Genomic DNA, 24,726 nt, shown 5'->3' on the forward strand with positions numbered 1-24,726 from the left:
GCGTCAATATAAACGGCGTCCACCGACGACTGATTTGGAACTTTGACAACGGAAACACAATGTGACCCTAACCACTGCTACGACACACAACTACCAACCAACCAATCAGAACGCGACATAAAATGACACAGAATACACTGACCAGCAAACTGAAACCACAATCCTAACCCTAACGCCCTAACCCTAACCCTCTAACCCTAACCCTCTAACCCTAACCCTCTAATCCTAACCTCTAACCCTAACGCCCTAACCCTCTGACCCTAACCCTCTAACCCTAACCCTCTAATCCTAACCTCTAACCGTAACGCCCTAACCCTCTAACCCTAACCCTCTAACCCTAACCCTAACCCTCTAACCCTAACCCTCTAACCCTAACCCTAACCCTCTAACCCTAACCCTCTAATCCTAACCTCTAACCCTAACGCCCTAACCCTCTAACCCTAACCCTCTAATCCTAACCTCTAACCCTAACGCCCTAACCCTCTAACCCAAACCCTCTAACCCTAACCCTAACCCTCTAACCCTAACCCTCTAACCCTAACCCTAACCCTCTAACCCTAACCCTCTAACCCTAACCCTAACCCTCTAACCCTAACCCTCTAATCCTAACCTCTAACCCTAACGCCCTAACCCTCTAACCCTAACCCTCTAATCCTAACCTCTAACCCTAACGCCCTAACCCTCTAACCCAAACCCTCTAACCCTAACCCTAACCCTCTAACCCTAACCCTCTAACCCTAACCCTAACCCTCTAACCCTAACCCTCTAACCCTCTAACCCTAACGCCCTAACCCTAACCCTCTAACCCTAACCCTCTAACCCTAACCCTCTAATCCTAACCCCCTAACCCTAACGCCCTAACCCTCTAACCCTAACCCTAACGCCCTAACCCTAACCCTCTAACCCTAACCCTCTAACCCTAACCCTCTAATCCTAACCTCTAACCCTAACGCCCTAACCCTCTAAACCTAACTCTCTAACCCTAACCCTCTAATCCTAACCTCTAACCCTGACGCCCTAACCCTCTAACCCTAACCCTCTAACCCTAACCCTCTAATCCTAACCTCTAACCCTAACGCCCTAACCCTCTAACCCTAACCCTCTAACCCTAACCCTCTAATCCTAACCTCTAACCCTAACGCCCTAACCCTCTAACCCTAACCCCCTAACCCACCCTAACCCTAACCCTCTAACTCAAACTTTAACCAAAGTACTTCTGTACTACACACACACAGGACTAGAGCTGCAACAATCAGTCAATTAATCAATTAGTTGTCAACTACTAATTAATCACCAACTATTTTGATAATTTATTAATTGTTTGAAGTCATTTTTTGAAAAAAAAAACCCAAATTCTCTGATTTCAGCTTCTTAAATGTGAATATTTACTGGTTTCTTCAGTCCTCTGTGACAGTAAACTGAATATCTTTTGGTTGTGGACAAGACAAGACATTTGAGTACGTCATCTTGAGTTTTGGGAAACAGTGATTGTTATTTTCCACCATTTTCTGGACCAAACAACTAATCAATTAATCTAGAAAATTGACAGATTAATCGACAATGAAAATAATCGTTAGCTGTCATGATGTGAACCTCAGTGTGTGGTGTTAACATCCTGTGTTTTGTACGTTTCGGCACATAAAATAAAGTGCTTCGTTCATTCGAAAAATTGTCGCCTATGCAAAGAACATATTCCAGGCAGCGATTACATTTGCCAACGCAACGTTATTGGTAAAACACTCTTACACTGTTGCAATTTCCGGAAATACGTCATACAATTAAGCACTTGAATCCTTGCAAATACCATAAGTGTGGATGTTGGGAAGAATCCTCATACAAATTCATACCAGCCCCTCCTCCTCCTCCTCCTCCTCCTCCTCCTCCTCCTCCTCTCTCTCTTTTTTTTAATTCCATCTCTGTTTCTCTCCAGACAAATTAACATTAAAGAACACATACATGAATCCTAATCCTCCTTTCTTTCTTTCTCCCTCTCTGGTCACATTATCTTCGGGGATCGCTCCTTCACATTCATACATGTCCATCTGAAACCTCGGCCTCCCTTCGCTCTCTTTTTTTTTTTCTTTGGACAAATTAACATTGCTAAGCACTCATGCACATTCAAACACCTCCCTACATCCCCTGTCTCTCCTCCTTTCTTTCCATCTCTCGCTCTCTCTAGACAAATTAACATGGGAGAACAAACACCTCTGTCCTCCTCCTCCTCCTCCTCCTCCTCCTTTTATTTCGCTCTTTTTTCTCTCTCTGGTCAAATTAACTTTGGGAATCACTGAGACATTCATACAAACCCCTACCTCCCTTTTTTTTTCCCCCAACGTCTTTATATCTCTCTATCGTTAGGGCAAATTAGCATTGGGAAACACCCATCCATGTTTTTAGATCTTTTTTCTTTCTCTCCAGACAAATTGACATTGACGACCACATATATGTCCTCTTATCCTCCGTCTCTCCATATCCCAGTTTGGTGCATGGGGAGGCTTGGTTTAGAGGTTTGAAGAAAGTCAAAGAAAAAAAAAAAAAAGAACAAAAACCTCAAATGTGGAACTCCAATTAATTTAAAGCCCCCCCCCCCTCCCCTCCACACCCATCACCAGCACCAATCAGCCAAGAATAAATCCGCGGCAGATCTAATTACCGCGCCGTCTCCGAAGACCCGGCCGCCGCGAAGCCAATCTTCCCCTCCTTGTTTGAACAGGCTGATGAACTAAGGGACTCGATGGATATCAAGTCATTTTGTTTAATTTATAAATGGATTTTCCCCTAATACTTAAATTATCATCAGCATGAGAGAGAGAGAGAGAGAAGCACAATGAAAAGCATTTTGGAAGGTAAAAAAGTCTTGAACATGTGGTGCAGCAGAGGATGTAGGGATAGAAGAGATGACGCAAAGAATCCCAATGAGGAACGCCGCGTCCTTTTCCCAGTTTACAGGAAGTGACTAATTAAATCCAAACTTACAGCGGAGGGAATGCTGGGATACTGGGAGAGAAGTTAGGACTAGAGGGCTTCAGGGTTAGAGGGTTGGAGGACCAGACATACATGTGGATTTATTTATTTCTGATGTGGTTTTTCCACAAAAAAAAGGTTCAATTATCTTCTTAAAATCCCTTAAAATGACATCTGCTCCTTTTTCCTCATTAAAAATTCCAGAATCTATAAAAATAATAATAATACATTCAATTTATACCACACTTTTCGTTCATAGTGAAACTCAAAGTGCTACAGTCTTATAGGGTTTTAATAAGAAGTTATTAATAAGAGTTAATGAATGAAAAAGCCTTTTAAGCCTGTTTTAAAAGCGTCTAGGGTCTGTGCTGGTCTCAGATGGTTTAGGAAGGCGGCTCCACAAGTGCGGTGCAGCAGAGCAGGAGGCTCCATCCCCCATGCGGAGCCTGGTCCTGGGGGGGCCCCAGAGGAACAAGCTGCTGGTAGATCTGAGGGTGCAGGTGGAAATATATGCAAATATATTTCATCTCTGAAGTTCAACCGCTGGACACGAGATGTCTCCTACTTCACTGTAAAGTCCATCCTCGGTGTTTGTTAAGGCTTCAGGTTCCAACATCACACTCGTGTAGGTTGAATATCGGACCAGGATTGGCTTCCAAACTAGTTGTGATGTCACAAATCCGACTCTTAAAAGCGGATTTTCAATGAGCTCAGAGAAACTTTCAGCAGATGACGCAGGTGAAAACAGCTTTCTAGTGTCAAACACGTAACATACATCATTCAGGAACAAGAAAGATGCTGTTTACATGTTAAAGTTGCCCTGTAGAGCGCAGATTATATTTTATTTCAACTCAAATACATTTAGAACTCATTGCAAAGTAGCTGGAGTAAAAAATAAATAAAAGATCCGAATCATTAAAAGACACCAATAAGAAACATATCATAAAAAAGCCAAATCACTAAAATAGACGGTCGCACTGAGCCTGATTGCATCCTGCTCCACAACACGAGAGCTACAGACTCTGAACAACAACCCACATTAGCTTTCCTGCTAAAGTCTCCTTCTTATCTAACTTAAAAACATGAACCCATCTTGTCCTGCATATTAGCTTGTTGAACAAGCAGCCTTACAAACATTCACCGGGGAAAAGTGCACCACTAAGTTTGATAAAATTTTCCCAACTATAAACAAATTCTTGAAAAATCTGTTTTCCTGCAGGAGATTCTTGCTGTTCTGTGTCTTTTGAACTTACTGTAAGAACAGATCTGCTTTCATCCCAGAACCGACTCAAACATGTTCATGTTCGTTCATGTTTACTGTGTCTTTGTTTCTGTTTACCTTCACTGTTCCTTGTGTATCTATGCAGGTTGAACTGATTATTCAGCCCAAACAACCAGCCAGAACAACCCTAACACTCCTCGTCTTCCTCCTTCACTCCCTCCTGACCTTCTCTTTCCCTCCATCCCTCCGTTTCTACCGTGACCTTTTATTCTCTTCCCTCCTCCTCTCTTCCACAGTTCAATCTTTACTGAGACCTTTTCTTCCTCCTCCTGTCTTGCTGTTTCGCCTCCCTTTCTCCTTCTTCACCCTGTTCTGCCATTCCTCCGTCCTTTTCTACTCCCGTTTCCTCCTTCTTTTATCTCTTTATTATTATTCTCTTTTATTCCTCCTACCTCCTAGTTTGGGCTTATTAAACTAAGATGGCCACTCTCACTTCCTCCCTCGTTCAGATGTCTTGAAAAGCGACGACAATGAGAGAACCTCGCGGGCCTCACCTTCCTTTCCTCCCACCTTCCACCCTCGCTCCCTCGTCCTTACCTGGTTCGGGCGTCTCGGAGTGCGACGACGATGAAGCCGAGGACGCCCCGTCTTCGTTGACGGCTCCCTGGGAGAGAGACATCCCTCGGCCCGGAGGAAGCTTCATGCCGAGCTGCTCTGCCACCTCCACGTGATCGCCGGGATGGATGTAGTCAAACACGCTGCTGCCGGTCAGCTCCACCTACAGACCAAAAAAAAACAAAACAGATTTGACAGATTATAACCTTTCTCTTCCTCCTCTCATCCTCCATTTCACTCTGTTTCCTACAAATAATGTTTATGTCCTCTAAAAGTGGCTGCAAGTCAATTAAAAGAAAAAAACAAGGGTGGATAAACTCCTGGCGCCTGTTATGTAACGTGCATGCCAGTTACCTGGATGTATGTGCGGAGCCCTTTAATGTAGGCTACATTTCCACCTCTCTAATTTAATAAATTCAACGATATACACACTATTTTCACTCAAAACCGACCGCCACAGAGAGGGTGATAGTGATAACGGCACATATTTTAATACCTGCATACATCTATGAGAATGCTACAGCTAAGTGTTGCACTGCCAAAATGTTCTGGGTGGAACTCAAGCGCTTGAATTACCGTTCTGCACGTTGGCGATGGTGGATTACTGCTTTTACTGGTAATACAGTAACAAACATTTAACAGAGCAAACGGAAGCAGATCAGAAAAAGAGGCTTCGTACTAAAATATGAGTAAATATACTTAGAATTGGAATTAGCCTCTCTATAATATAAGCTTCTAATAAAGGTCTAGTACCCTCTGCAGTTAAGGTAAATAAAGGCCCTGACCACTATTAGAGGAAATACGGTACGTACTACTCATTTGTTTTGTTTTTTTAAATTCTTATCCACACTGAATCATAATCATAATATAATAATCAGTTCAATCATTTACATCCTGCACCAACTTTTTTTTTACTCATTCTTTACTTCCTGTACGCTACTCTTCACTCTTCACTCTTCTTCATTTCATCTTCTTCCACCTCTTATTTATCTCCTGCTACTAATCCTAAACCTCCTCCTCATCTTCATTTGCTTTCCTCTTACTTTTCTCCTCTCTTCACAGTTTCTTCCCTCTCCTTTCCTCATCCAGCTTGTTCATTCCCTCTCTCTCTCCGTCTCCTCCTTCCACTTCCAGATCTTCTTCCTCCTCTCCTCCTCCCTCCTCCTCCTCCTCCTCCTCTAATCCCTCCCTCAGCAGCCGTGGAGAATCAGCGGCGGCTTTTCTTTCTCATGGAAATGGAATAAATAAGCTTCTTCTTATTAAATAAATACAGAGTCCCTTCACCTTAAAGACTCTCATTAGCGCAGATAGAGGCGGATTTGTCTTCGTTAATTGGGGATGAGACGAGGGAGCGCCGCCAAAACCGCGGCGTTACGCTACACACACACACACACACACACACACACACACACACACACACACAAGATCACACTAGCAAAAATAAAACATACACACATCATCATGCACAAACAAAGGTTAGAAATACACACACTTTTACTTTTTGTGTTATGCACATGTACACACACACACACACACACACACACACACAATTAAGTACACAATTTTCAATGGTATCACGTGACTGTTGCGCTCTATCGTTCGGTGTGTGTTTTCATTTGTAGCATATCAAAAACATTGTGCACATTTATTTCCACATACTAATCTGGTTATGTGTGAGTCTGTGTGTGTGTGTGTGTGTGTGTGTGTGTGTGTGTGTGTGTGAGTGTGTGTGTGTGTGTGTGTGTGTGTGTGTGTGTGTTCAGGTTTTTGGGGGTCCACTGGGACAAAGAGGATTACATGGGTGTAATCCCTTTATTAAGAAATCCCTTTAAGGCAATTTAGTCCCCTCATAAAGTCTCATCTGGAGCAGAAAGTGATGATTAAGAAATGAGACTGATCACTGACTCACACCCACACAAACACACACACACACACACACACACACACACACACACACACACACACACACACAGGCACACACAGGCACACAGACCCTGGTGCACCATGGGAGTTAGTGTTCATGTTTACACGTTACAGTGCTAATTGGATCTACATTGTTCTTCTTTGCAATAACACGCCGACTTTTAATCAATTAAAACTTGGCAGAACTATTTTACATAAAGTCAGTGGTGGAGCTAATTACACAGAGGGAACAATGCAGAGATGGAATTAGACGTTCAGACAGCTACTGCAACAACACTTTAAGAACATTATCATACAGTAAAAGTGGGAAAGTACAGTACAGAGTAGAGAGAAGAGGTTCCCAAAAGACTTTATAGACACAAAGGACACAAGTCTGTCCGGCTGTACTGACGCTGAACTCAAGAGGACTTGTTCTTCTTCTCCTTCTTGTCAAATATCTTTTTATATCTTGTATTTTACATGTTGTGCTGCTTTCTGAATAAATGTTGCTAACCTCAATCACAGATAAGTCAGATGCACCGTATCACATTTCTTGCCTCATCTGTAAAAACTCTTCAGCCCACTCAGGAACCAACCCTGCAGAGACTTCCAGTGACACTGGTTGCCAGTGAATGCTGGTGAATCCCAGTAGTCAGTAGTGAGTCACCGGTTAATTTTAGACATATATCAATTGAAAACAGAAAAAAAAAATTAACCTGCTACTTTCACAGATGAAAAAAAGAAAAACTTAGAAAAATGATCCTGGCAAAACTTTTTGAAATTTTTTAAAAAAAATTTTATGGAACTTAGAAAGATTATTCTGGCAAAACCTTTTTCTTAAACTTGTCCTCTTGAACAAAAGAATTAAGATCAGACTTAGAAATTGGATGCCTTTCAGGGCTTCCCTAAAAAGTTGTTATGACAACAATCTAGTCGCCATTTTTCTGCCATTATTTTTCATGCTATGTAGCTAGGTAACTTGCTAGCTAAGATTGAGGATGACATCACCGTTTCTAATCCTGCCTACAAAGCTCTGATTGGTAGATAGTTTCTGCAACTCGGAGAAACACCAAACCTATTTGAATCTCTGATGCGGTCGGTGGTTCAGAGGACGGGAAGAATAATCAGAGCGCTGCCAAAGAAGGCGAGTCTGTAGAGTTGTCCAGCACTTCACAGAAAAATTCAAAATGTAGGGAAGACCGGGGATGGTTGTAACACTTTCAATTTCTCCAATCAGGAACAAGTTACAAATCACCTGAGTCACTCTGCACATGCTCAATTTAGTACTTGTTCCAAATGTGAGGAAGACACAGCCCGTTTTAGAAAGAAAAAACTAATTTTGAGGTAAGAAAGTATTTTTTTTTTTTTACTTCATCTATTTTTGTGATAGCATTTCCTGCTTTGTAGATAAACTAATCAAACTTAAATCATGTTAATTATGTGTCTGTGTAGATGCAGAGATAAAAGCTACAACATTTAATAGCAGACACGTGTCACTAGTTTGCATCAAATTTTGAATGAAGGAGCTTCATGCTACAGACAGAAATGTCAAAAATGTTACAACCATCCCCGGTCTCCCCTACACTATGTGTGACTTATGAACATTATTTTAAAACAAGATTTAACTCCAAACACTCTCAAACTGAAAAAAACTGAAGCTACAGAGAGAGATGATCACTTTCTATCACATGAATCATGTAGAAGAACACTAACTAACATCTGTCAGTACGCTTTGATTGAACAGATGATTGAATTTTCACTAAAACCTGCTGAGGATGTACAGCACAGTAACCTGAGATTTTTTTTAATCAGCCGGAAACCTTGGCAACCACAACGACTATACATCATGTTATCCTTCCAGCCATTTACACAGAGGTTGGCCAAGTGATTTAATACCATTATTATGATTTTTTTTTTCTTTCCCCAGAGTCTTTCGTCTTTATGAGACAGAAACATAAAAGGTGCAGAGAGGAGATAACTTCAACTGATCCGTGCCAAATACCGGAAATATTCGGGAAATGTTGGAAGGACAAGTATGTTTTCAACTTCCTGTCTGCTGGGGGATCTGGATGATAGATTTCCTGAATGTGACCCTGTTTTAAAGCCGTTAATGTTCACCTGTAAGTTATTTTAGAAGAAAGACGGTGACTCATGGTGGATAAACTGAGACAAACTGCACATTGAACGTTTAAGGCTGATGCAGAGATGAACGGACGAGACGCAGAAATTCACCCGAAATCTATAGAGAGCTGAAGTGAAACCTGAACTTTCAGAAATTAGAAAACCAGCGATAATAAGTACAAATCCAGTAAGCAGAGATTCATCATGACAGTTTTAACTTCTGACAGCAGCTGTTGGCAGCAGTGGCAGGAAGTGACATCATGGTTCTGGCTCTTTATTATTTTAAGTCAACACCGGTAGACATAGTACCGATTAAAAAAGCTGTAACATAGAAAAGCTTTAAGGGTTGCCAGAGTTTAGTCTGAGCCACTTCCTCTTGCCGATCCAGCGATTATTCCTTCATAACAAGTAAAAAAAAAAACAACATACCAGCAGTTGGTTGAGTCGGCATTAAATCAGATGTTTAAGTTACATAAAAGCAGTAATATTAAAATATAAAAGTACTTTCAGAGTGTCATAATATTATTACATTAACCCTTTCATGCATGAATTATGATAACCTCAGTCAGGAATGTTTTTATTCCTCTTTAGGCATAAAAAAAAATATTTGAATTTCATTTTTTTAAACATGCATTTTTCAAGGCGTTTGTCCAACTTAGTGGACAGATGATTAATTGTCATTTTCTCCCAACATCAAATCAATACTTGGAAATTTTAACAATTGTATTACTCCTTAGTTGATGTTAGAAAATTTTATTTACCTGCAAGGGTCTATAACTATAAAAGGATTGGCGAGATGTTCCCGAGCTGTTGAGCATTTCCTGCCGGCAGGCGGCCATCTTGGTTTTGAGAAATTTGTGTTGCACTTACAAAGGCTGGCCAGTGAATGGCAGTGTATGGGACGACACACTAGAGTCCACTGTGTTGGCTGATGTGCAACTATACCATTAAAACCCCCATGCATATATAAGAAAACGGCTTTTGAACAGCTGTCCACTGTAGTGACCACTATGCATGAAAGGGTTAATGGATTATAATTACTGATGCATTAACATGGATGCAACATTTTAAAGTTGCAGCCGGTTGCAGAGGAGCTGATTTTAAACCAATCAGCATTTATTTGTTAACGATATGACACCAATTTATTGTTAACTTACACTGAAATTCATTTTGCATCCTTAGTTCATCATATAGTTGATTATAACACCTTCCGTACAGGTTGGCACTTCCTGATTTTACAAATGAAGATTAGTTATACTGGAGAAGAAATAACCCTGATGATATCATAGTGATGTCATCAGGAGGATAATTAAAGCATGAGCATGGCGTCGCTATCTGTAGCTGAGCAGGCTGAGTGAGGCGTCAGCGCCTCGGATGACCTCCACGTGTGGAAAACCAAACGCTGCCGTCAGACTTGAGTTTGAGTTTTGACGTTGTTTGTCTGTTTTGAGTCTTCAGATAAAACTTATTAAAACACAACAGAGACGCCGGCTTTATCACTCCGCTCGCCCTCCGAGACAAGGACATCAACTGACAAAAAGACAATAAGAGTGACGGCGATAACCATGTCGAACGACCGCAGACAAAGACAGACGGAGAGAGAGAGAGAGAGTTTTCTGTGTGTGTGTGTGTGTGTGTGTGTAGGTGTGTGTGTGAATTTATAAGTGCGAGTGTGTCTGTCCTTCCTCTTCCTCTCTTATCACTCCAGACTTTAGGCTGCTGTCAGCTGTAATTACTGCAGTGTGAGTGTTACATCACTACTGTTCAGCAGTCTGTTAACCTTTATTTAAAACAGGACAGTCGACAAACAGCAAGGTTTGACGTACAGAGACGGACGACACGAGGAAAAAAGAGTCAGAAACAGTAGACACACTAAGATAAAGTTGAGCTACTACGACAACCACAATTATTATACAAAAACTTTTCTAATAATATAATAATAATAATGTAATGATGGCTCAGAGATTGTTTATTGTTATGCTAGTTGTTACATAGACGTGAGCTGCTAACTGCAGGTGGAACTGTTGCGTAAGTCAACTGACAAAGCTAACGTTAGCATGCTAATATCTGAGCTGTTTATATTGAAGAGTAAAAGAGGTAATATAGAAATATCTGACTTGACGCTTTTACATTTCACAGAAAAAAAACATCAAATTACAAAATGACCAAATGACCAAATAATGTGGGTTAGCTTAGCATAATCAGATATTTCCCTCTCACTGTAAACTGCCTGAATACCACTAGATCTAAAACACACGTTTCTCCAGGTATGCAGATAGAAACAAAGTCACATCTACATTCATATGGATTAACTTCACTTTATCTTTTGGCTCCTAAAACTGTTTTATTTAGAAGTTATGTTACAGCTCATGATGCTACTCTCACTTGTTAGCATGATTGGTTGCTTCTTGCTGTTGGACGACGGAACAGATTCACAGTTTACACATTACTAAAGTCTTTACTAGAAGTTTTAATGTTGCAACCTGATTTAGTAAATCAGTTTGAAACTAGTTAGCAGTTCAGAACTTTGCACACAGATTTAGTGATTTAGCGCTGATTAGCCGTCAGATTAGACAATGTTTTGTTGTTATATTTGGAGGTCTCGCTGGCCAGTCGAACTAGTTACAAGCCAGCTTCTCTAACATTTAAACAACCACTGACCCTGAAACTAGAGAAATATGGACCCATTTCTCCTTAAAGGAAAATTATGGGGAATATAAAATAGACCAAATGGACAACAAGGAACACATTTCTGATTTTTTTTTTTTAAATTCTACCTTCAGTGTCAAAGATCTGTAATGTAACATATATGTCATAACGATATTTCCCTAACTTGTTTTATATCAATTTGTTCAAGAAATGTGGTCAGAACAGGTTAAATGTAATACAGGACATCTTATTAAAGCATCAGAATTGTTAAATGGGTTGAAATCTACCTTTAGTAACAAAAAACAAGCTTTTTAAAATTAGCTAGTTCTGTCACACCGCCATTTTGGAAGTGATGTCATGGGTACACAGATTCACACATTGTCACATGACTGCACCAGGATGTTCGGTAGATGTCACTTTAGGGACTTCATGAGTTAAAATCAAGGATAAAGCTGTATAAGGAATTTTCCAGAACATTGAAAGGTTTCTTATGGGTTAAACACAAATACCAGCAAGTAAATATCAGCAGCAGTTCTACTATATTCTCCTCCAGGATAGAAACACATCTTCACCAAAGCCAAATAGCGTCTCCAATGCAGTCCAGGTCAGGTCAGACTATGTCAAATCACAAAAAAAGTGAGTCTAACCTTCATCACTGTGTCATAATTAAGTAACTGTCTACTTCTTCTCTCTCACAGTAAATAAACCTCCTGCTCAGTACGGGTGAAGTAAAAGCAGAAAACTCTTTTATTTTGAAGTGTGAAGGCAACAAATACATCCTGAAAAACAAAAACAAACATTTATATAAAAAATCTGAAGCGTTAAAATTCCCATTCATCAATGTCTCACTCTCTGAATCACACTTTATGGAAACATTTTAAAGCCACACACACACACACACCTCAAAACAGTAAAAAACCTCTGTGTGACTTTGCAAAGTACTAATCAAATAAATTGATGTTGGCTCGCAGGGTTCAGAATTAATTACAGCATTAAACATTAGCTAAGTGGGGTAATATTCCAAGTTTGATAGTGCATAATTACTCCGCTGTTAATGATTCATGCGGCGTTAGAGCCGAGGAGCGAGGAGGAACGACGGACATGAGCCCAAGTGTCAGAAAAAAAAAACTCTGCAGAGAAACTTCATTTCCTCTTTAAATGATGAGTGATGAAAACATGAAGAGGATTTCTGAAATCTTCATTTTCCTCACTTAAAACGTTGAGTCGATGAAATAAGATGTAATACTCATAAAGTATAAAACAAACCGTTATATCACAGCATGAAAGACTAACAGTACAATATGTGATACAACAGCAGCTCTATTTAAATATGTTGAATATGTTCTCTTTGAATTTAAATATAAACATAAAACTCGAACTGGAAATGGTGAAATCCAGTTATCAGCAGGCTGCATCATGAATAAATATCACAAATATCTCAACAACTATTGGATAGATTGAAATTTGGTTCAGACATTCACCATGGAGGTATAAAGAGAACTGGATACAGCGTCAGAAGCCCCGTTCATTCCTATTAACGTTGCTCAGTGGTGCATGAAGCCAAAAAAGCCACTTCCTGCTGTAAAGAAACACCTGGATGAAAACACACTGCACTCTATGGGCCCAATGCGTCCATAGAGCATGCTCAGTAGAGCCGGCTGAGACCGCTAACTTCCAGTTCAGCCCTGCGGCTAACTTGAATGGGGATAAAATGATTCAATCATGAGGCTCTTCTAGACTTTTGAAATGTGATCAGACCGAATGGATCAAAGTCTGATTGTGAAACAAGTCATTTCATCGGAGTTGTGATGATGATTTTTAATAGTTTTTGGACAATAATGGAGGTCTACGGCACAGAAGAACAAGATATATCAGGCTTTAATACACACACAATACTTGTTATCAGATCAGTTCATTGTTGGTTTGGATCCAAACATGAGATTTGTTGACAAGAAGGAAAATATAGAAAATTTTCCAGCCAAATCCTTTAACCTTTAGTGCCACTATTAGGTTTGTTGTGTTTATTTGGATCTTTTTTTTAGCTCAAGGCTAATCTCCCAAGAGTCCTTCTTAAAATCATAAAAACATTTTGAGAATACTACAGGCCTCCAGCACACATACGCACATGTATACGAACCAAAAATACACATTTTTATAACACATGTACACACACACTTAATCATAAATACACAGTATCTGCATTAACACATATAATTTACACAAACACATCTGTGTCTAAACTAATGCGCACATTCTGACAGTACAATGATACGATTATGGTGACGGCTACAATAAGAATGTACAGTCCACAACATGTCAGCTATATTAGTCACATTATAAACACATTAATGTCCTGTAAATAAAGGGGCCACCTGCCTATTTTTTATCCTCAGTAATACGTAATGATATTTATCTTTGTTACTTATATTAACTTTGTGTTCATCTCACACTAGTATAGTTTGTCTTGAATACTTATTGGTCTTTTGAACTTTTGGATTTCTCAGGATTGTGTAACTGAATGATTGCCATGAAATTTGGTACAAACATTCATGTCTCAGGATAAATATTCATCTAGTGGCGCCATCACCAGGTCAAAATGTTTCCAATACTTTGATTCATGACCACATACCTGCAAAACTAATAACACTGCCATCACCCTCAACTGTACTCTGTGTTTAGCGCTAATTAGCAAATGTTAGCATGCTAACACATTAAATTAAGACAGTTAACATGCTTTAACATCAGCATGTTAGCATTGTCTCTGGGAGGATGTTAGCATGCTAACATATTAAATTAAGGCAGTTAACATGCTTTAACATCAGCATGTTAGCATTGTCTCTGGGAGGGTGTTAGCATGCTAACACATTAAATTAAGACAGTTAACATGCATTAACATCAGCATCTTAGCATTGTCTCTGGGAGGATGTTAGCATGCGGATGTTAACATTTAGCCCAAAGCAAAGATTTGGCTAAACTCAGCTGCACAGATCTGTTAGCATGCTGGATATGTGTTCACATTATGTAAGTATACAATATGCATAAGTGCAACTGTGTGTAAGTGCATATGTTTGTATATTTAAATTAATGTGTGTGTGTCCACACACTACATGTAACATATGTGTGTGTGTGTATGTACGTTTGTTTTCCCCCTCAAAGGTGTGTGTGTGTGTGTGTGTGAGAGGATAAAGCTGGTCTCCAGTTGACAGCACTAGTGTGTTATCAGTCAGATGAATGGGGACGAATCTCTATTGTCAGTAGAGTAGCATGAACACACACACACACACACACACACACACACACACACACACACACACACACACACACACACAGCCCATATCCAAGACACTTTCCTTGTCAACAGCTCAGAGGATGACAGATGAACGGTCCATTATGAACTGTTTGCCACAGTGTGTAAGTGTGGGATTGTGTGTGTGTGTGTGTGTGTGTGTGTGTCAGCTGGGCTCTGATAGATGGTGATTTATTAGGCAAAACAAAACACAGAACACTGAAAGCAATCACATCACCTGGACGAGAGAGAGCGAGAGAGAGAGAGAGAGAGAGAGAGGTGAGTCTGAAGAGGGATGAACAGTAGAAGGAGTCATGATGAAAAAATAGAAAGATTTTATTTTTTTAAAGTTAACTTTATTTTAAACACTTCTGTCCTTCACAAAAGGAGAAAAAAACAGAGAAAAATCTAAGTAAGTTTAAGGACGATGATTTTGGCTGTTAATGAGGATGGAGAGAGGAGTGGGCACAGAGGAATAAGATATGATAATATACACAAGATATTACTGAGATTAAAATAGATTATAAATAACAAAATAATTATGAAATATGAAGAAATCTCTTTTTCTGTCTTTTCTACTGACAGAAAACTTCACCGGCGGGATCAACATCTCAGTGTGTGAAGGGATAAACAGACCTTTTCAAATCTGTCATAAATCACTGGACACTGAAGAGCTTCTGAGTCTGTGTATGTGTGTGTGTGTGTGTGTGTGTGTGTGTGTGTGTGTCTAGTTTTAACCCCCTGAGGCGAACAGAAAGTAAGAGATCCTTCATCTAGATCAATACACTCACACACACCTTCTGTCTCAGTGTCCCAAATCACTAAAGCTTCTTCAACCTGCTGACTTGTTAAAGCAAAATCCAAAAAACACACACACACACACACACACACACATATACAGACCGACGCCATGGCGATGTGTGTGTGTGTATGTGTGTGTGTGTGTGTGTGTGTGTGATGTTTTGTTGTCCGTCATCTATCTTCTTTCTCACTTTTTCACGCAACTGATTCCTCTCTCTCGCCCATCCTCTCTCAGGAGTCAGGTTGTGAAACGGTGAGTGTAGGTAAGGTGCATTATGGGTACTTTACAGAGTCACAGGGACACACACACACACACACACACTAACACACACACACACACAGAGGCTTAAATCAGTCTGCTGGGTTTCATGTCAGCGTGTTGGTTCAGCGGAAATTTACAGCCAGACAGCAAACAGGGCTTTCCAGGGCCAGACGCAGGGGCTCAGAGGACACACACACACACACACACACACACACACACACACACACACACACATTCACAGACACTATACACACACAGAAAAACACAATACAGCACTCGTATATTTGTGCTGGACTTCTACATTTGTCAGCTTGTTCCATGTTTGGATTGCTCATTTTCTGTTTTTGTCCTCAACAGGCCACTGTAGTCTGAGCCACAGACCAGTGGATGTCGTTACAGTCCCTACTGGTCACCACTAGAGGACATCGAGTCACTGAAATGTCTCTGCTGACACATTGTCTCCATTACAAATTACAGATTACATAAAGCTAACTCTAATACGTTAGAATATAAATGTTAATATGTTAAAATCGAGGAGAGTCAGCATCTTAAACTGCTGATGCTAACGCAAACATCCATATTTCACAAACAATCCCGACGATGTAAATCACGGACATGAACACAGGAAGAGACGTAACACAGTCACGGATTTAGAAAACCTGCTATTCTGTTTGTCCTTCTTTCTCTTTTTATCTGATTCATCCGTCTTCTTTCCTTTCTCTCTCTCTTTTCTCTCTCTCTCTCTCTCACACACAAAATCCACTCTGCAGCTCTAAAAACCCGAAAATCTCTTCTCTGTTCTCCCCCAAATCTCACAACAATGGCGGTCTTTGAACGTTCGGAGCGAGGACCCCAGACACTGATAAGCCCTGTGTCGAACGGTCCGGAATGCCGGGGCCAATCCCTGCCTCCCAGTGCATTATGGGACTGTGATAAGGACACAATGGAGGAGCACTTTTATCATGTTTCTCATGCTAATACGTCCACTTGCTGCTTATTTCTTTTTGTTGAGCAGATTTTAATTTGTTTGGTGTGTTAATGACTCGTGCAAGAGCTTCAGGTGGCGCACGTGTGTGTGTGTGTGTGTGTGTGTGTGTGTGTGTGTGTGTGTGTGTGTGTGCGCTCAAGGCTACATCTCATTCATCAGAAAGGTCTTCAGGGCAAACACACACATACCCACACACACACACACACGCACGCAGACAAAACCCAAGAGGTTATGTCGAGTGTGTGTATAAATGTGAATCCTGAGGCCGTTTCCCTTCACGGCCCTCAGTGATGTTTTACTGTGGAACTCAAGGAAGTGTTGATTATCTTATTATTACCTGGCCAGGTGTGCACTTAGCGGGTGCAGCATCACATCTGCATGAAATTAGAGATTGTGAGTTTTATTGAAAATAATTCCCAGATTCAATATGTAATTTTGATGTATTTAAAAACTGAAGCATAATGTAAATATTAGGGATGTGCAGAGAGTCCAGTATTTGTATTTGTATCTGTATTTATTGAGGCAGCAAAATTATTTGTATTTGAATAAAAGTGGGGAGAGGTTTAAAAATCCTGATTTTGTTTTTATTACGCTTTTAATTTTAGAAAATTAAAGTGTTACAATAAGTGTTCATGAAGCGTGTGTCAGTAGCTCAGCTTTATCTCTGGGGAATACTCCCAACTCCAGGAGTGATGTCCAAATTAGGAAATGTGCATCATGTAGCAGGTGGATGTGACTCCCCTCACTGAGACCTGCTGATAGACGTCACAGCGGAGCAGAGGAGAGACACTGAGATAGTGATGTAACCGACCAGCACTCTGGTATTTGACATGATTTATTTTTCTTCCTGAAAACAAATAATTTTTAAAATATTTGTATGAAACAAATATTCTTATAAAACCCCACTATTTGTGCTTTGCCGAATAACATATTTGTATTCTGGCACACCCCTAGTAAATATGCTCAAAATTCTTGTAGGAGGCAAAGATAATAGCAAATGTTCATGCACAAACTGTAGTTTCTGCGTGCGTCCTTCTACAACATTAACCAAGTTGTTGTAGATGCTGAGAATAGTTACAACGATGTTTATTCGCCTCCTTGCAGAAAGTTAGATGAGAAGTTTGATGTGTTGAGCACGGAGCTGGAGTCGGAACATAAACATAGCACAGAAAGTAAGGAAAGTTGTGTTTGGTAGATTATTTCTTTATTGTAACAATGCTTCTTGGCAATAAATCTTGACTCATACCGTTGGAAAGCCTGTTTTTTATTTCCCTCTGTTTGGCATTGGCAGAGACGATTTGGCAAATTTTTCATGTGCGCAACCCACATACTCAGCTCTGCTGCTCATCCCACAAATGCATGTTCCTTACAAATGTGGCACCATTTAAAAAGGGAAATAAACAGGCTTTTTATTGCCAAGAAGCATTGTTACAACAGAGAAGAAATAATCTACCAAACGCAAATCTCCTTACTTTTGTGCTATGTTTAGATAGCCTAGCTTAGCATAAATAGCGGACTCAGGGGAAACAGCTAGCCTGACTCTGTCCAAAGGTTAAAGATCCCTCCATATTTTTAGATACATAAAAAATAATGTTTTTTCCACAAAGAAAAGTTCAAGTTCAATATTTTAAGTCCTTAAAATATGTAAATATCGCTCATTTCAAATGTCTCCTACTTCACTGATAAGTTCATTCTCAGTGTTTGTGCAGTTTAGGCTTCAAGTTTCCACATCACACTATATGTACGTTGCATACTGGACCACGATTGGCTCCAAGCTGGTTGTGATGTCACAAATCCTGCTGATACGTACACGTGTTAAAGTCAGATTTAACACATTTCCAACACAAAAATACACGATACAAGATCACTAATTAACACGCTGCATCTCGTGTGTTTAATCAGAACGTTATGTGCTTGAACTTTTTCTTTTCCTGAAGAACAAGAGCGTCAAGATCCCAGCGACTACAAACTGATATGTCAAATGGCCAAAAACTCAGTTATAGTAGGTTTAACCGACAGCAAATGAGCTGTTTAGTGGTTTAGGTTGGAGGGAGTTTTAAAGAATTTATATTATGCATAATTTCTTCCCATTTTAACTCACATTCCTCAGTAATTTCACTTTTGGTGAGGATAGAAAAACCTAAAAAGACAATTTAAAATATAATTTGGCAATAAAATGACTTAATGAGAAGAACTTTTGTCACTATTGATAATTTGTATCAACTGTATTTTTATAAGCTGCTTTCTTGCCGGTGTGAATGTGAAAGAGATGGATGCAAAAGATAAGAAGAAGGAAGAGAGAGAGAGAGAGAGAGCGGATCCTCTCTCCACTAAACACTAATATACAGGCCTGCAGCCCTAATAAAAGTATATTTATTATAAATATCCTCCATTCATTTCTGCAGCAGCGTTTACAGCCGGCAGTAAGCAGCCATTTTAATACTGCAGCTCCTCTCTGAACGTTTCTCAGCTCAAAGAGCCGTTCACAGTGTTTATTTCAAGTGTGTCTGCTGAGAAGCAGCAAATAAAAACCATCAACAGTCTGTTCATGATTCAGCATCGACTCTTTTATATTAAACTTAAATATCAACTTCTCTGAAAACATCGTCATGTCTCTTTAATTAATTTTAATGACCATAAATGACCTGCTCTGTCGCTACTTTTTGTTAAAGTTGCGTTCATGGGCTTCAGGACAATTTATTAAAATTCACTGTTTGGGTGATGCATTCATGGACACTCCGACATCCGTGTATTTATGAAGGAAAAGCAAACATGGATGTTGTGAAAAGTAAAATGTGAAATAATCATTTCTTGCACTGAAAAGCATTAGTGTCATGTTAGATTGAACAAAACATTTCACAATAAAAGCCTTCAGGGGCGGTGACTTTCTGCCTTCTGAACTGCTGGAAAGCTTTTAATGTGAAAGGGGATGCAGAAAGTGTTGAGCGTGCATTAAAAGTGCAAACAGAGAAAAGCATATATCTGTACGAGATGGAAAGTTTCCAGGTAAACACGGAGGGCTGAAGAGATCTACAGTGATATGTGACGAGTGAAAAATCAAAGAGGAAGATGTGAGCGAAGCAGCGGAGGACGTGCAGACGGAGAGAAGAAGAAGAAGAAAAACACAAGCAAAGATATTAATTCAACATTAGATGTTCTGACTGAAACACACGAGACTGACACCTTTCACACCGTGTCTACGCCAAATAACTCATTAAAACATCTTCAGCATCAAAGATGAGAGAAGTCGGAGCTTCATCAATACACAACCTGCGTGTGTGTGTGTGTGTGTGTGTGTGCAGCAGGATTCAGCTCGTCCTTTTTTTTTATTTGTCTTTAATTCACTATGAATGGGAAAGTGTGTGTTTGTCTGCAACTCACGTGTTGATACTGTTTTCTGTGGACTCTGTGGACACCATGTGTGTGTGTGTGTGTGTGTGTGTGTGTGTGTGTGTGTGTCTACAGGGCAATTAATTGAGCAGTGATTGGAATGCGACGCTGCAGCCCGTTGTGAGCCCCTACAGGGCTTTAAATGCAGACAAACACACACACACACACAAAGACAAAAGGCACACACACACACACACACACACACACACATGAATGATAGAATAAATAGAAAAATATAGAGCCATGTCACACACACACACACACACACACAGTGGTGTTCCCTCAGGATCTCCACATTCAGCTGCTGTGACCTTGACAAGAACAACACAAACTGCTGCTCTCTGTCTCTCCATGTTTAGTTTACTTCCATCTTTGTTTCTGCAGCTCCATCCTTCTCTCTCTCTCCGTTTCTTCTTTTTTTTTCTGCATCTAACTTCTTCTTCTCTCTCTTTGTTTCACTTCCTGTCTCTCTCTTTTCTGTAATCTTTTCTGGATTTTCTTTGTTTGTTTTCTGTCTTTACTGCAATAATATCTGTCTCTCTGTTTCATCACCGTTCCTCCACCAAACCTCTCTCCTCCTCTGATTAAAGGCCGAGCAGCAACCGTCAGGGCTGCAAAATGAGGCCAAAGTGGAAGCGCCGAAAACTGCAGTTCTTCGAATGACCACCCGCAGACCCTCATGTTAAAATGTCCCATGTTGCTCTTTCAGTATGTTTTCAGTTCATGAAAGTTCATGAAAGACCCTCTAACGAGTTGAATGTTCAGAAGATTAGCATTATCACAGTTAATCATAGACTGTAAATACACTGTGCTAACCAAGCTAGCAGCTAGCGTTAGGATCAGCTCCATCCTCTCGTCCAAATATGGTCACTTCTGGCTCCAAAAAATCCAAGATGGCGACGGTCAAAAATGCAAACTTGAGGCTTCAAAACTGGAGTCCACAAACCAACAGGTGACGTCACAGTGGCTACATCCATTATTTCTTTTACAGTCTATGCTAAAGCTAAATTACAGTGAAAACTCACTGAACCAACATTCATTTTCTACAAGACAAGAGTGAATTTCAACTTTATACAAATGAGGGTGAAATTCGTCCGGAAGTCGTGCGTTGAAACTGACAAATTGGCTTGATGGTGGACGAGGATGCGACAGGAAAATGTCCATATATGAGAAAATAACTGTTGCTGTTTTAGGAACTTTTATACGACTCTTCCCACCAGATTATAAGGACGATGACAAAAGTAATGTGACTTGGCATAAAAATAGCACAACAGCAGTGATTTGTTTATTTACACAATGCTTGCTCTCCATCTCTCTTCTTCCTCTTCCTCTCTCAACCCAACCAGTCGAGGCCGATAGCTCTCATTATGATTTGGTTCTATACAAATACAAGGCTGATATATATATAAACCTGCTGACTTTGACCTGTTGAACTGTGACAACAACATCTCTGCGTCCTTGCCGGCTGTTTGTGTGTTGACACGCTATTGTGTTATTTCATGTCGTGATCTGATTGGTTGGTTTGAGTCGTAGCAGCGATCACATTGTGAGAATTTCATCTGAAATTGCACAAAAACCAAGAAACACAAAAGCAGAAGAACAAGACAACAAAAAGGAGGATTTCACAAAATGGTGAACTGTTCCTTTAAGTACAATACTTCAGTAAATGTACATCCTCTCTACCTCTGCAGAAAACACACACACACACACACACACACACACACACACACACACACACACAGGGCTGTCAGCAGTGACTCGTACGTCTGTTCGTGTTAGTGACTTCTTATATTTGTCGTCTCTCGGGGATCCTCCAGACCGAACATGAAACAGTCGGTGAAAAACAGAACACTGCAAAACGCCGCCGACAACAACTTGTTTCTAACAGATTCGGCTTTAAAAAAAAAAGAAATTACAGAGCAGAAGAGACGGAGTCGTACTGCTGCTGTCAGTCAAACTTTAGTTTGAAAAACAAACTGATAACTTTTCCGTTTCCTCATTTCATTTATTTCTTTTTATTTTGTCTCAAAAATGACTTTCTGTCTCTTATTATCTCTCTTATTCTATTAATGTGATTCATCTTGCTTTGACTTTTAGGTCTTTACACAAAACTCATCCACACTTATGCACAATTTCATTTCTTACCAACAGTAAATGTCTGTATATGTATCTTTATGTAGGCGTCAGTGTGTTTGTGTATTTTACATTTATCTATATTTTAATGTGCAATCAAATAAATAAATGAAGCATCCATTCATCAAGCTAAAAAACAGCTTTTCCTTCGTCACTGAGGAGAAGTTGAAGTTTCGGTGGCGTCGATAGCTGCTTCTTAGTATCTGCAAAACAAGCGGGAGAGGCCGCTGCCGCCGCCGCCGCCGCCGTTGTCGCCTTTTGGCTGCGTCTGATTATGTATGAGTTGTCTATTAGATAGGGATTTAGGGAACATGAGCTATACTGTATATCTGGATATGATCTGAGGACAATCTGTGGGCTTCAAACAGAGAGGGAGACGCCGGCTGACGGAGAGGCTTCACTATCTGAAATGACTGTTTGTTTTCAATTTCACATTCCAGCTGATTTCCTCTGGATCGGGGCACAGAGAGGTTATTACCGACGCAGACGAGGCTGCGAGGACCGGAGAGAGGGAATGTGTGTGTGTGTGTGTGTGGATAGGTGAGTGTGTGTGTTTGTGTGATGGTGTTTTATGTGAGACTAGCTGGAAACGTACAGTAGGTTGTGTACGGAGTCTTGGATCAGTAGAAGTGAACTGTGTGTGTGTTGATGTGTTACTGTATATTGATTATAACAGTTTGATTTGTGCTGAAAGTTTAAACATTAATTGTGACTTTAAAGCTGCATTAATTCACGTGATGTTAACGAGGGCCTGTTGATTGGTCGATTGTTTGGTCCGGACTGAAATATCTTAACGACTGTAAAGTTCTGTGCAGACGTTCATGTTCCTCAGAGGATGAATCCTGCTGACTCTGGTCGTCCTCTGACTTTACCTTATTAAGGAGAAGTGGAATATGCATTCAAAGATTAACTCCTGTGAAAGTTAAATCAAATGAAACATGCTCGTCTGGTGCAGGAGCTGAATGAGCTTCCAGGTTTGTCACATTGCACAGGAAAGTTTTACAAATATAAAACCGTCATGGATTAAAAATTCATAATACAAAGAGTAATAATTGACCTTATCTGCGGTTGGAAGGGTCCTGTCAACAGTTTTTTAGACTTCTCTTTTATGATATATAAAATATATAAAATATATATTTTTTCAATGCAATACCGCAAGTGGCCACTGAGATCGGCAGCAACGCTGAGAGGCGGCGGCACCATGTCCACCTCTTATAATACATCCGTGGCTCAGAGCATGGACTTCCTGTTGGCTCTGTGAGACTTTCCAAATGTTACTGAACCAATTTGATCAAATTCTGATAATAAAAAGAATCATTTCATGTTTGTGACAGCTGCTCCTTTTCCAATGATTGCGTGTGTTTCTGGGCCGGTGCGCATCACATGATACACACTGTAGTTGTAATTACCCAGTTTGACCACTATGCAAAAATAGCTTCACAGGCTAAAAACACCAGAAGAAGAACAACCTTTGCACTTTAGTAGGTTTTTTTTACAACAATGGCAGTTAAGCTAGGTAGCTAATAACTATCTATAAACACAAACACATTGTTGACTCATTTATGAACTACTAGTGAGACAAACATTTTATACTATAGTCTCTCACACACACAGAGATTAGTCAGAGTCACATCAGCATGTTCTGACGATTAGTTTATCATCAGAAAGTTAATTTATTACAACTATATTTCAAGCAAACATGCCAAACATTTGATCGTTCAGCTTCTTAAATGTGAGGATGTGTCTGTTTTTCTTTGTCATATATGACCGTTAATTGAATATCTTAACATTTTAGACCAAACGAGCAAACTAGCAAGAAAATAATCGACAGATTAATCGATAAGGAAATAATTGCCCTATGTATAAGCAGTATATTAACATTTAATAAATGTTTATAACACACTATAATGTAGTTATAAGCAGATATAAGTGTTTATAAATGAACAGTATTTGTCAGCATTTAAAATTTCTCCAATATATTACAATTGTCCTGTTATTACAACTGTGATTTACTATATTTACTATTCATTATCTGTTTATACAGCAGCAAACACTTTTGGTGTCCACAGGAGGAGTTATATGTTACAGGTTGTTGACACTTATATCTGCTTCCAACTACATTAAACTGTATTATAAACCATTTATTAACTGTTTATAAAGGCCTACTGATAATAAATATCTATATAATAAGTCCAGACTTAATGATTTAGTTACTTTTCAACATCTGACTAAAACTCTGAGTATTTATATTAGTTAATCTGTAAGAAAAAAATATAAAAAAGAGAACAAAGAGCCTTAAATCTACTGAATATGGTACAAATATGTATTAAGTGTACATGTGAGTGCATGTGGTGTGTGTGTGGTTAAAGGACGAGAGCATACATTGTGTATAT

At 39.8% G+C, this 24,726-nt stretch overlaps 1 protein-coding gene across 3 annotated transcripts in view; it reads right to left on the reverse strand.

Moving 5' to 3' along the window:
* LOC121881564 (neuronal PAS domain-containing protein 3) overlaps positions 1-24,726 on the reverse strand; it is a 367,402-nt gene that overhangs the window by 54,816 nt on the left and 287,860 nt on the right. For all 3 annotated transcript variants that reach the window (XM_042389431.1, XM_042389430.1, XM_042389429.1), the window contains one exon: positions 4,784-4,964. In XM_042389431.1, coding sequence (XP_042245365.1) covers positions 4,784-4,964 — 181 coding nt within the window. The remainder of the gene's footprint in view (positions 1-4,783; positions 4,965-24,726) is intronic.

This window comes from Thunnus maccoyii, chromosome 16 (genome assembly GCF_910596095.1).
Source record: "Thunnus maccoyii chromosome 16, fThuMac1.1, whole genome shotgun sequence".
Taxonomy (NCBI): domain Eukaryota; kingdom Metazoa; phylum Chordata; class Actinopteri; order Scombriformes; family Scombridae; genus Thunnus; species Thunnus maccoyii.